Raw genomic sequence first — 13,095 nt, forward strand, 5'->3', positions numbered from 1 at the left:
GCCGCCACTGTTCCTGTGTTTTGTGTTTGTGTTAATTGCCTAATTATCTTCACCTGTGTCCTTAATTAGTTTGTCTATTTATACCCCTGAGTTCAGTCCTCTTGTCACGGAGTCTTTGTGCTGTTATGTTTATCTCCAGTTTCCTTTGTACTGTGTTTTTTGATCTTCCTAGCTTTTGTATTTTTGCACTTTGCTTTTCTTTTGGATTATACTCTTTGGTTTTTTTGTTGTCTTTTGTTTTGCCCTGTATATAGTGTATATAGTTTAAATAAACCTTTTGATTCTTTTTCTACTTCCGCCTCACGCCTCTGCATTTGAGTCATCCCCCTGGTGGCCTAGTGGGGGTTTGCTGGATTATCACACCAACGAACCAGGTTCGAATCCCAGCAAAACCCTAACAGAAAGACTCCGTCATGACCGACTCAGCAGAGGCTGCTTCAACTGTCTACCCGGCCAACCTTCAGGGAATTATGGCAGCTTTGACACGCTTCGGAGCGACCATGGACGCTCATGGACGTACGCTCACCAGCCAACGTGAGGCCCTCGCTCGCCACGAGGAACTGCTTCAGCAAATTGGGAAAACCCTGGCACAGCTGACATCTCTGCCTGCATCTCCTGCTCCTGATCCAGTTCCTGCTCCTGATCCAGCTCCCACTCCTGCTCCAGTGCCTCCTGCAATGCTGCCTTCTTCACCTCGCGAACCCAGCCTTCCTGCACCACAGAGGTATGACGGCAAGCACAGTGAGTGCCGAGAGTTCCTTACCCAGTGTCAACTCACCTTTGAGCTTCAGCCTACCACCTACACTACGGATCGCCGCAAGATTGCCTTTGTGATCACCTTATTAGCTGGTAAGGCGCGAGCCTGGGCTACTGCTATCTGGCAAAGACAGGGACCTGAGTGCTTTGATTTCCAGCTGTTTTCTGAAGAGATGCTTCGGGTCTTCGATCAGGCAGACATCAGTACCGACGCAGCCCGAAAGCTCATGTCCATCCGGCAAGGAGGAAGCGTCGCAGATTACGCCATCTCGTTCCGAACACTCGCAGCAGTAAGTGGATGGAACGAGACTGCCCTGGTGTCAGCCTTCCACCATGGTCTGTCTGACCCCATCAAGGATGGTCTGGCCTCTATTGGATGCCCAAGTGACCTCGAAACCCTCATCTCACATGCTATTCGTCTGGACAACAGGATGAGAGAACGCCACCAAGCCTTGAGCCCCCCCAGCCTCCCTACCTCTACCTGGAGACCGTCTACCTCCTTCAGTGACTGTCCAGAACCCATGCAAGTGGGTCGTACTCGCCTCTCCGCATCTGAGAGGGAGCGCAGAAGGAGGGACAAGTGCTGCATCTACTGTGGCAAGCCTGGTCACTTCCGAGCATCATGTCCCGAACTCTTGGGAAAAGGACCGCCCCGTCCAGCCGAGGGAGGGTTGTGACGGGGCCTACCCTCTCTCCCGGACTCCCTGGCCAAGGAATCTACATCCCGGTCTCCATCTCCTGGGGTGAGTCTGTCCACTCTTGTCAAGCTTTGATAGACTCAGGGGCGGCTGGGAACTTTATGGATATTCACTTCGCCCAAAGCATCAATATTCCGACTGCACCACTTGAAGTCCCACTGTCTGTGTCTGCCCTCGATGGCCAAGCGTTAGGTGATGGAAGAGTCACCCAAGTTACTTCTCCTGTTTTCCTCCAGTCTCAAGGTCACAAGGAAGAAATATCCCTGCACCTGATTCCTTCACCTGAGTTCCCAGTTATTCTAGGCCTTCCTTGGCTTACTCGCCACAACCCTCGCATAGACTGGGTAACAAGCCAGGTTGTGGAATGGGGCCCTGCATGCCATGCCTCTTGTCTGCTCTCTAGCTCTCCTGTGTCTCCTGCCGAGCCCCCTGATCTCACCGAGTTATCTCAAGTTCCCACAGAGTACTGGGATCTCAAGGAGGTATTCAGCAAGAGCAGGGCCGCCGTTCTTCCTCCGCACCGGGCCTACGACTGTGCCATCGACTTGCTCCCTGGGACTACCCCTCCTCGTGGCAGACTGTTTTCACTCTCTCAGCCAGAACGCAAGGCCATGGAGGAATACCTCAAAGATGCCCTGGTCTCTGGGTTTATTCGACCCTCCACTTCACCTGCTGGAGCCGGCTTCTTCTTTGTCGGCAAGAAGGATGGGGGGCTCCGACCATGTATTGATTACAGGGGCCTGAATAAGATCACTGTGCGCAACCGATATCCCCTTCCGCTGATGTCCACAGCTTTCGACCTGCTCCAAGGCGCCACCGTCTTCACCAAGTTGGACCTACGGAACGCATACCACCTCATCCGTATCCGACAGGGAGACGAGTGGAAGACTGCCTTTAACACCCCGTCTGGGCACTACGAATACCAGGTGATGCCCTTCGGACTCACCAACGCACCAGCTGTTTTTCAGGCCCTAATCAACGACGTCTTAAGGGACATGATTAACCTATACGTTTTTGTCTACCTCGACGACATCCTTATCTTTTCCAAGACCGTGCAGGAGCACCGCCACCATGTCCGCCAGGTTCTCCAGAGGCTGCTACAGAACAATCTGTTCGCCAAGGCCCAGAAATGCGAATTTCATGTTCCCGAGGTCTCCTTTCTGGGATTTATTGTACGGACAGGCCAACTCCAAATGGACCCTGCCAAGACCCTGGCCGTCCGGGATTGGCCTACTCCCAAGTCCGTTAAGGAGGTTCAGCGGTTCTTAGGATTCGCTAACTTCTACCGCAAGTTCATCAGGAACTTCAGTTCTGTGGCAGCACCCATGTCTGACCTCACCAAAGGGACAGGTGGATCTTATGGCTGGTCTCCTCAGGCAGAAAAGGCGTTCAAAGACCTCAAGGACCGCTTCTGCACGGCACCCATTCTGGTTCTCCCGGACACCTCCCAACCATTCATCGTGGAGGTGGACGCCTCGGACAGTGGTGTCGGCGCGGTGCTCTCTCAACGTTCGGAAGGAAAGCTGCACCCCTGCGCTTACTTCTCCCACCGCCTGAGTCCTGCTGAGTCCCGGTACGATGTGGGGGATCGAGAACTGCTAGCGGTCAAACTGGCCCTTGAGGAGTGGAGGCACTGGCTGGAGGGAGCACAACATCCATTCCTGGTTTGGACTGACCACAAGAACCTGGAGTACCTCCAGCAAGCCAAGAGACTGAACCCTCGACAGGCTAGGTGGGCCCTGTTTTTCAGTCGGTTTGACTTCACCCTCTCATACCGCCCCGGCTCCAAGAACACCAAACCTGACGCACTGTCCAGACTGTTCTCTGCCACTAACAGGGAGAATGAAGTCGGGCCTATTATCCCTGTGTCCCGGATTGTGGCCCCTGTCCGCTGGGGTATTGAGGAGGCTGTCCGACGAGCCCAACGCCAGGACCCCGGTCCTGGGACGGGGCCACCAGGCCTCTTGTACGTCCCACATCAAGCCCGGGCCAAGGTTCTCCAGTGGGGTCACTCTTCCCCTCTCACCGCCCACCCGGGAGCTCGGAGGACCCTGGACTTCCTGAAAAGACGCTTCTGGTGGCCTAACATGGAGAAGGAAGTAAGGTCATTTGTCCTGTCCTGTGAGGTTTGCACCAGAACCAAGAACCCACGACAGCGTCCCCAGGGTCTCCTGCATCCTCTGACCATTCCCCGGCGTCCCTGGTCCCACGTGGCAGTCGACTTTATCACGGGTCTCCCTGAGTCACAAGGTAACACGGTCATTTTGGTCTTAGTTGACAGATTCTCCAAGGCCTGCCGCTTCATACCACTGTGCAAACTCCCCTCTGCTCTTGAAACTGCGAAACTTTTGTTTAATCATGTCTTCCGAGTCTTTGGTCTTCCACAGGACATCGTCTCAGACCGAGGGCCCCAGTTCTCCTCCCGAGTGTGGCACGGGTTCTGCAAGGTCATCGGAGCCACTGCCAGCCTCTCCTCTGGGTTTCACCCACAGTCCAATGGTCAGACGGAGAGGCTCAACCAGGACCTGGAAACCACCCTGCGAGGCCTGGCTATGGATAACCCGACATCGTGGAGCACCTGGCTGCCATGGGCGGAGTACGCCCACAACACCCTGCAGTCATCGGCCACCAAGCTGTCGCCATTCCAGTGCCAATTCGGGTTCCAGCCACCTCTGTTCCCGGACCAGGAGGAGGACGCGGGGGTGCCCTCGGTCAACCAATATGTGAGACGGTGTCGCAAGACCTGGAGCAAGGTCAGGAAGACCCTCATACAGACCTCCAGAACCAACCAGACTCAGGCCAACCGCCATAGAAGACCTGCACACGCTTTCCGCCCTGGGCAGCGTGTTTGGCTGTCCACTAAGGACCTTCCACTGCGGGTGGAGAACCGCAAGCTTGCTCCTCGCTACATTGGCCCCTTCAAGGTGGTGCGCAGGGTGAACCCTGTCTCCTACCGGCTCCAGTTGCCCCGGACTCTGAGGATCAACCCCACTTTCCATGTTTCCCTGTTACGGCCCGTACTGACATCTACGTATGCCCCTGCCCCTAGGAACCCCCCACCCCCCCGCATCTTCCAGGGGCAGACTGTGTTCACTGTGAATCGCCTGCTTGACTCCCGCCGGGTCCGCGGCGGGTTGCAATATCTGGTGGACTGGGAGGGCTATGGTCCTGAGGAGCGCTGCTGGGTTCCTGCTCGGGATGTCCTTGATAAAGAACTATGTCGGGACTTCCATTCGGCCCATCCGGATCGCCCTGGGAACGTCAGGAGACGCTCCTAGAGGGGGGGGTCCTGTTAGGACTAGGACTGTTTTGGCCTCTAGAGGCCGCTGTTATTTCCTTTTCATGTTGTGTTTATTTTGGCCTCTAGAGGCCGCCACTGTTCCTGTGTTTTGTGTTTGTGTTAATTGCCTAATTATCTTCACCTGTGTCCTTAATTAGTTTGTCTATTTATACCCCTGAGTTCAGTCCTCTTGTCACGGAGTCTTTGTGCTGTTATGTTTATCTCCAGTTTCCTTTGTACTGTGTTTTTTGATCTTCCTAGCTTTTGTATTTTTGCACTTTGCTTTTCTTTTGGATTATACTCTTTGGTTTTTTTGTTGTCTTTTGTTTTGCCCTGTATATAGTGTATATAGTTTAAATAAACCTTTTGATTCTTTTTCTACTTCCGCCTCACGCCTCTGCATTTGAGTCATCCCCCTGGTGGCCTAGTGGGGGTTTGCTGGATTATCACACCAACGAACCAGGTTCGAATCCCAGCAAAACCCTAACATATACCTGTATTAGCGCATGCAGCCAGTCCAACAGTTTAGGATATTCTTTTTTTTTTTTCCTTTTTTTCTGTGCCTCTGAATTTACAGTCATGACAGCTCACCTATCCATGCTTACTTTGTTAAATAAACACAGTGAAATCAGCACGAGGTTTACACACTTAAATGCACACCACAAATAAACAGGAGTCTTTGCCCAGGGCATACTGACAGGACACCACAGGTGTCCCACTGCTCTCTAAAGTGAAAATCGTCATTTCAGAATTATTGGTAAAGATGGGTTAAAAAAAATAGGTTACAATTAAGGTTATTTTATTAAATTTTTTTTAAACAAAATTATTGGCACCCTTGCATTGAATACTCCTTTTATCGGCATAACAGTACTGAGTCTTCTCCTGTAAAGCTGGATGAGATAAGAATAAAAAGCAAGGAATCTGTGATTCTCTATGATTTCTTTTTACCCATCTTCACCACAGGTGCCAATAATTCTGGACCTGTCTGTATTTCCAGATTATGACCTAGTACTTAAGCAATAAAGAAACCTTTATTCGTCACATGCACACTTCAAGCACAGTGAAATTCATCCTCTGCATTTAACCCATAGACATATAAACATAGACGCCGCATTCTGCGTAGAATCATACGTCATCCTCGCCACCATATTGGATGTGGCAAAGTGGAGATTGTTCAGCCATCTTTGGTATAGCGTCTAGACAGTAGCCGAGAATAAAGATGCCTCATTCATGTGCTGCGTTCAACTGTACCAACATGTTTACCGTCCAAACGAGATCACATGGGATTACCTTTCACAGGTGACTGGAAAAATACTTTTCATTGTATTTGGTCATTATAACGTAATTTTATGAACAGATTTTTCTGACTTTGTGGCTAATATGAAGGATTTTGACAGAACAGGTCAGACAGTCAGGATCAGAGAGGGAGCTGTTCCTTCAGTCTTCAGTTTCCCAGCTCATCTCCACCGGGTAGGTGTAGAGTTATAAGCAGTGAGAATTTGATAATACAGTGCCACACTATGATGAACGTTTTTGAACGTATGATGAATGTTTTTAACCTTCCTGAATGCGAAGGAATCGGTGATGTATTTTGTTTTGGTATGACGTTAGAACCTGGCCGAACTCCGTTTGGCGGTCATTCAGCTCACTTTATTCAACGAGAGTAGGTCTGTGTGGTGACTCAATAAATAAAACAGTACATTTTTATTTTCATTCACTATTTCCAGTTTTTCCACTATTTCCATCATTTATCATATTCAGTCTTGTAGGTTGGTTATTTTGGCTTCAGGTTTTGGTAGCTTGCTACGGTATGCTGACTGATTAGCTTACCTGAGCTATCTATCGCGTATCTGTCGCTAGTTTGCAGTGTACAGGGTATTTCGTACACTATTTATAACCATCACATTAAAAGTTATATGTGTTGTTTTGATGCCTGTTTGTTTCCCAAATATATACGTGTGTGTCTTAATGGGTGAATAAAAGGCATCGAGTTAAATATTATTGTAGAAAGGGGCTTTATGAAGTTCAGTCCATTTACTTGCATTGGTTTACGGGGAAGATTTGCCACATCAAATATGGCGGACACTCTGACGTATCCCAGCAACGGGGCCACCAGCTCAATGCGGCGTCTATGTTTATATGTCTATAATTTAACCCATCTGAAGCAGTGAACACACGCACACACTCAGAGCAGTGGGCAGCCACACCAGAGCGATAAACAAACATTCCAGTCTTACAAAGCCACCCATCTTCCCAGACCTCTCTTTAGTAACAAAAAGACTGACTTCCAAACAAATAGCTTGGGTCTGAATTAAAACCAGGGCTTTGAACCGGTTCAAGGAACGAAAACGAAAACCGGGAACTTTTTTCTATTTCACATGGAACAGAAACGAAACCAGAAACTTTATTATTTTTTATGTTCCGGAACAGAAACGCTTATTAAAAATAATGGTAACCGGTTAATACCGGTTTTTATTTCGTTCCTCAAAGTTTCCGTAGCCTACAAATTAAAAAGTCATTCTTCTCCTGCACAAGTTTCTATGACCCGCTGGGGTTCACTTCCTGTGTGACGTTCGCTGACTGAATGGAGAGAGCGGGAAGGTGGACTACTGTCACGTCTCCATGTGATAATAAGTGAATTACTGAGCGTCTGAGCAAAGAAGAGCCTGAACGATGCAACCTCCCTATTGGCTGTTTGTAAAAATGTATCAGTTGTTGCCCTTCCCACGGGAATCATCGCGGGCTCGAGAGACGAGACCTGACGAGTTAGTTCGTTGGTAGCAGAACAAAATGCCTGGACACAAATCGGGTTTTCAGAAAAGGAAAGAAAATAAACGGAGGGTTGAAAATACAAAAAAGGAGGCAGAAAATGCAAAACGAGTTTTAAGGTAGGACAAATGGTTACTTTTCTGAGGCAGCCCGCCGTGGCTGCAGGCTTTCAGTTGTCATTGAATGGTTACTTTTCTGAGGCAGCCCGCCGTGGCTGCCTGCAGGCTTATTTATTATAGCCCATTTAGTTAAAATAGTTGATATAAAATGTTTATAGTTATAGTTATGTGATGGTTGTCCTGATTTAGACTGGTGGTTTTTTTTGGGGGGGGGTTGCGCGATGTTGCACCCGGGTCCAGATTAGGGCAGAACCGGCCCTGGCTACATTTCAGGTGTAGTTTGTTTTATGTATGTATGTACTTACATAGATGTGTACTTGGTCTTCCAATATGGCGCCTAACAAAATCTCGCGGCGTGGTGACGTCATGCGGTGGCCCTCTATAGGGCCTGACTAGCCTTTGGTAACACACGAAACGAATTCTCTTTCATTTTTGGCACTTTTTCTGTTTGTGTAGATGGGAAGACATACTGAGAATCCAAATCGCCAACATTTGAAATAATAATTGTTTTGAATTATTTCTTGTCTTATTTAATGAAGGTTGTAATAGAATTAGCCTACATTTGGCTTAAGCTGGATGAGACAGAGACATAATTTTATAGCCATTTGTTAAACAGCTGACAGGGAACGTAATTAACCGTTCCGGGAACGAAATTTTTTTGTTCTAACCAGTTCGGGAACGTCTATTTAATGGTGGAACCCAAAACCGGAAACTTTAAAATTCCGTTTCTGTTCGGAACGAACCAATAGGAAAAAAATTCTGGTTCAAAGCCCTGATTAAAACCACATGTACATCTGACAAGATGGGATTGGATTTATTCATAAGTGTATGTTGGAATGTTGGTTTTGTTTGGCATAGATAATTGGTCAAGTGTTAAATAAGTGATACAGTTATATGAAGACCACATGGGGTAGATTTGCAGATTTTCACAAATTATACGTAAACATCTGGATTCCACCTCACATAATAGATTTATTCAAAAGAAACTTGAACTGTTAAAACACATGGCTGACACTGAAACCAGATATTTTGATCTCATGTGCGTAATGGCTCTTGCCAGCTTTCCTTGGTTCTTTTAAACATCTTTGAATCATGTCAGTGCCAGCTGTGCAATAATAACACGATTTTTCTTGCTTTTTGCTCTCGTCAGATTACTACAGACCTGCGGCAGCGCTGTACAGATGGACACACTGGCACATCCGTGTCTGCACCAATGGTGGCTGGCATCATCGCTCTTGCGCTGGAGGCCAAGTGAGGTTACTTTTTATTTATTTTGTCTGCTTTCTCTCTGTTTCTCTTTTTCTCTCTTTTCTCTCATCTGCACTGTGCATGTCATTCTATTCATGACGGCTCAGTGGAAGGTCTGGCTGTGTGGCTGTTTAGTGCAAAGCAGAAGCTGCCTCAGAGATCTTCCCCATTACAGTTCCTTATACCACAGCACTGTTGAATTGTCAAATCTGATTGGTCAGAAGGTGTTAAATAGGTTCCTATAACAGTCATCTCTGACTTTAGGCCATGGGCAACCAAGGTGAGAGAAGCAGCCATGGGCCCAAAGGGTCGCTGGTTCGATTCCCTGGACCGGCAAGAAAAATGTGGGGGGGAGTGAATGAACAGCACTTTCCCTTCCCTTTGTATCCATAGCTGAAGTACCCAGAGCAAGGCACTTAACCCCCACCTGCTCCCTGGGCATTGTGTGCACGTGTGTGTGTTCACTGCTTCAGATGGGTTAAATGCAGAGGAGGAATTTCACTGTACTCTAGTGTACATGTGACAAGTAAAGGCTTCTTGTCTTCTCTAGCAGCAACTGTTATTTGTCTCTCAGATTTAGATCACACTCATTCATATCACACGCTACATAATATAAAACAATACATAATACAAGTAAAAGGATTACAAATGTGTTATTTAACAAGGAAAAGTCTTGTCATGCTTTCTATAAGGAAGCATACTTATTGCTTAATGCAGCCTTTCTCAACCGGGGTGCCGTCTGGCTTCGTTAGGGGTGCCATCAAAAAATTACATGTTCTAACATTGAAAGAAATAAAATGAATTAAAATTCCAAAAAAATGATAGTTACACTAATGCAGATCATCGCCGCCTCATGCATCATCAAAATTTGTCTCACGGCCCCCTTTCTCATGTCACAACGTCACTGCCGGGATCAGCGTGACTGCGTATATTTTATATGGGAGTACCTTGAGAATTTGCGTACTTCTGAAGGGTGCCGTGACTGAAAAAAGGTTGAGAAATGCTGGCTTAATGTACTTTTAATGTATTTTTTGTTTTGAGTTTATTCCATGTGCTTTTGTTTGTTTTTCTATGTGCTTTTGTTGTGGTTTCAGTCCTGTCTCAGCACCTATATTTTTGCCTTATTTCTCTCAAATCCTACTGTGTGCACCTGTTCTGTGTTCAGCCCTTTATCAGTTTGCCTGTTGTTGCTCTATTGCCTCCATTCCTCATTGCAAAGTCTTGCTCACTGTAAGAGTGTTTCTAAGACTGATATCCTGTTACTTACTGTTTCTGATTATGGATGATCCTGTTCTGATGTTGTCCTCCTATTTACTGACCCGTGCTCTGGACATTGACTGTAATTTTTGGACTGCCTATAACAAAACACACATACTTGCATCATGTCTCTAAGTGCATGTTACAATCATTAGGTTTTCCAACACAGGAAAGTTTTCAGAATAGAAGATTTTATGCTTTATGGTTTCTCAGAAAAGCTATGTTTTTTGTGTTATGAACTTTGAAAGAGGGGGAAAAAAGAGAGATTAGTGAGGGAACGACTGTTTATAGATATATGCATATAACGTATCTTGTGGACATTAAATGCACATTGCTACAGAGTGTCTCAAAAGTCTCAATACATCAGAGAAATCAACACTTTTTGAGCAAAATGTCTTTCAAAAGTTTTCATACTTATTATACACATTTCTTGTTTTCCCAGAGAGCCTTTAAGAATGATTTTGACAAAAGAAAAATGTGTGTATTGAAGTAATTCTCATGGCTAAAACACAAAGATCATTTAAAGGAACACATTCAAAGTGCAATTACATGTAACACCAGATGTGGTAACACAAGTTCATCATAAGTAGAAAGAAACACATATCATGCAGAAGATCATTTGTAAATAAAATTACCTTTCGTTAAAGTGCTTTTCCCTATGCATGAATTTCCCCTATGTATGGGGGCATTTGAAACACTCTGTAAAAATGATGCACAGTAGTACAGTATGGTGGTGCAGTGGGTTGCCAACTAACAGCTCCAGAGTCCCAGGTTTGATCAGGAGCTCTGTGTTTGTGGAGTTTCTGTGCATGTGGGTTTCCATCATGGGTCTCATATGGGCACTGTGTGAGACGGCTGCCTCCCCAGTAGCTCTGTAGTTTTTAGCTCTTTAAACCTCTTTTTTTCTACCTTTTTTTACTTTTCTGCTCTTCTTACGAAGACATAGTGTGTTTTACTATATAACATGGATATATTTAACTTTAACACGCAACCAGGAGCCAGTTTTCTCACTTATTTGAGAGAGGAGCTGCTGGCCCTGAAAACAGTGGGACGAGCCGGGATACGACACCCCATCCCGGCGGAGCTGAGGAGGAAACCCAGGGGCTGCAAGGCTGGAGCTAAGCTAAAGGCTAGGCTAGCGGACAACCGGCGGCACTACAAACCATCCATTCCCTCCGTTATCATGGGGAATGTGAACTCGCTTCCGAATAAAGTCGACGAGCTTTCTGCTCTGAACAACCAGTTGATTTACCGGGAGAGCAGCTTATTTATCTTTACGGAGACATGGCTAACACACCTTGTACTGGATGCTAACGTGGACCTGCGGGGATTCACTGCTGTGAGAGCCGACAGAGACGCTAACACATGCGGGAAAAGCAAAGGTGGGGGACTCATCATTTATGTGAACAATCGCTGGTGTAACCCGGGACATATCTCCGTAAAGACAGGTTTATGTTGCCCAGACTTGGAGCTGCTAGCCGTTAGCCTGCGGCCATATTATCCGCCGAGGGAGTTTAGTCACGTGATCACCATCTGTGTTTACATCCCTCCGAGGGCAGCCACTGCATGTGAGAGGATTCACTCTGTCACAGCAAGGCTGCAGATACAGCACTCTGAGGCATTTATGATCATTTCTGGGGACTTTAATCACGTTGCTTTGGCTGCTTTTTACCAGGCTGTGGATTGTCCAACAAGGAACAACAGGACAATTGACTTGCTGTATGCTAATGTGAGGGATGCATACAGAGTCACACCCCTCCCCCCACTAGGGAAGTCTGACCACAACCTGGTTCTTCTACAGCCGAAGTACACCCCCCTGGTTCAAAGGCAGCCTGCAACAACTAGCTCCATCAGGAGGTGGTCCCCTGAGATGGAAGATGCCCTCAGGGACTGTTATGACATCACGGACTGGGATGTGCTGCTTAGCCCACACTGTGAGGACATAGAGGGGCTGACACACTGTCTGATGGATTACCTCAACTTCTGTGCAGATGTGGTCTCCCCCGCTAAGACTGTATGGTGTTACCCTAATAACAAGCCATGGGTAACACAAGAAGTCAAAGCTGTCCTCAACAGGAAGAAGGCCACCTTCAGGAGCAGGGATAAGGAGGCGATGAAAGCAGCACAGCAGGAGGTAAAACACTGCGTGAGGGAAGCTAAGGACAGCTACAGGAGAAAGGTGGAGCAGAAGCTGAAGGAGAACAGCATGAGGGAGGTCTGGGAAGGTGTGAAAACCATCACAGGCCACAATACAAAGACCAGAGTCGTTGAGGGGACAGTGGAGAGGGCGAATGAGTTGAATGACTTGTTCAATCGGTTCAACCAGCCCACGTCCCCCTCACCCTCTCCCTCACTGCAGCCATCTCTCCTTCTTCCCTCAGCACACCACCTCCCCCCAGTCATCACAGCAGCCCTCTCCTCCCCCTCCTCCTCCACCTCAACACAGACCTCCTCCATGCATTACTGCAGACCAGCTCAGAGGTCAACTGAGGAAGCTTCACCCCAGGAAAGCAGCAGGCCTGGACAATGTGTGTCCCCGAATACTGAAGACCTGTGCTACTGAACTGGGTGAACCACTCCAATGCATCTTCAACCTCAGCCTGCAGCTGGGGAGAGTGCCAATCCTCTGGAAGGCATCATGTATCGTTCCAGTTCCCAAAAAGAATCGGCCCAGCGAGCTGAACGACTTCCGACCAGTGGCACTCACTTCACATCTGATGAAGACATTGGAGCGGCTCTTCCTCAGCCTCCTCAGACCCCAGGTACAACATGCCCAGGACTGTCTGCAGTTTGCGTACCGGGCAGGTGTCGGTGTGGAAGACGCCATCCTCTACCTGCTACACCGAGCCCACTCGCATCTGGATAAGGGAAATGGCACAGTGAGGATCCTCTTCTTGGACTTCTCGAGTGCCTTCAACACCATCCAGCCCCTATTGCTTCAGGACAAACTGAACAGGATGCGAGTGGA

The 13,095-nt window shown here is 47.6% G+C and overlaps 1 protein-coding gene across 1 annotated transcript in view; it reads left to right on the plus strand.

The window, feature by feature from the left end:
* Window positions 1-13,095, plus strand: part of pcsk6 (proprotein convertase subtilisin/kexin type 6) — a 183,526-nt gene that overhangs the window by 78,488 nt on the left and 91,943 nt on the right. The window contains exon 9 of the mRNA XM_060941090.1: window positions 8,773-8,873. Coding sequence (XP_060797073.1) covers window positions 8,773-8,873 — 101 coding nt within the window. The remainder of the gene's footprint in view (window positions 1-8,772; window positions 8,874-13,095) is intronic.

This window comes from Neoarius graeffei, chromosome 15 (assembly GCF_027579695.1).
Source record: "Neoarius graeffei isolate fNeoGra1 chromosome 15, fNeoGra1.pri, whole genome shotgun sequence".
In the NCBI taxonomy this organism is placed as follows: Eukaryota; Metazoa; Chordata; class Actinopteri; order Siluriformes; family Ariidae; genus Neoarius; species Neoarius graeffei.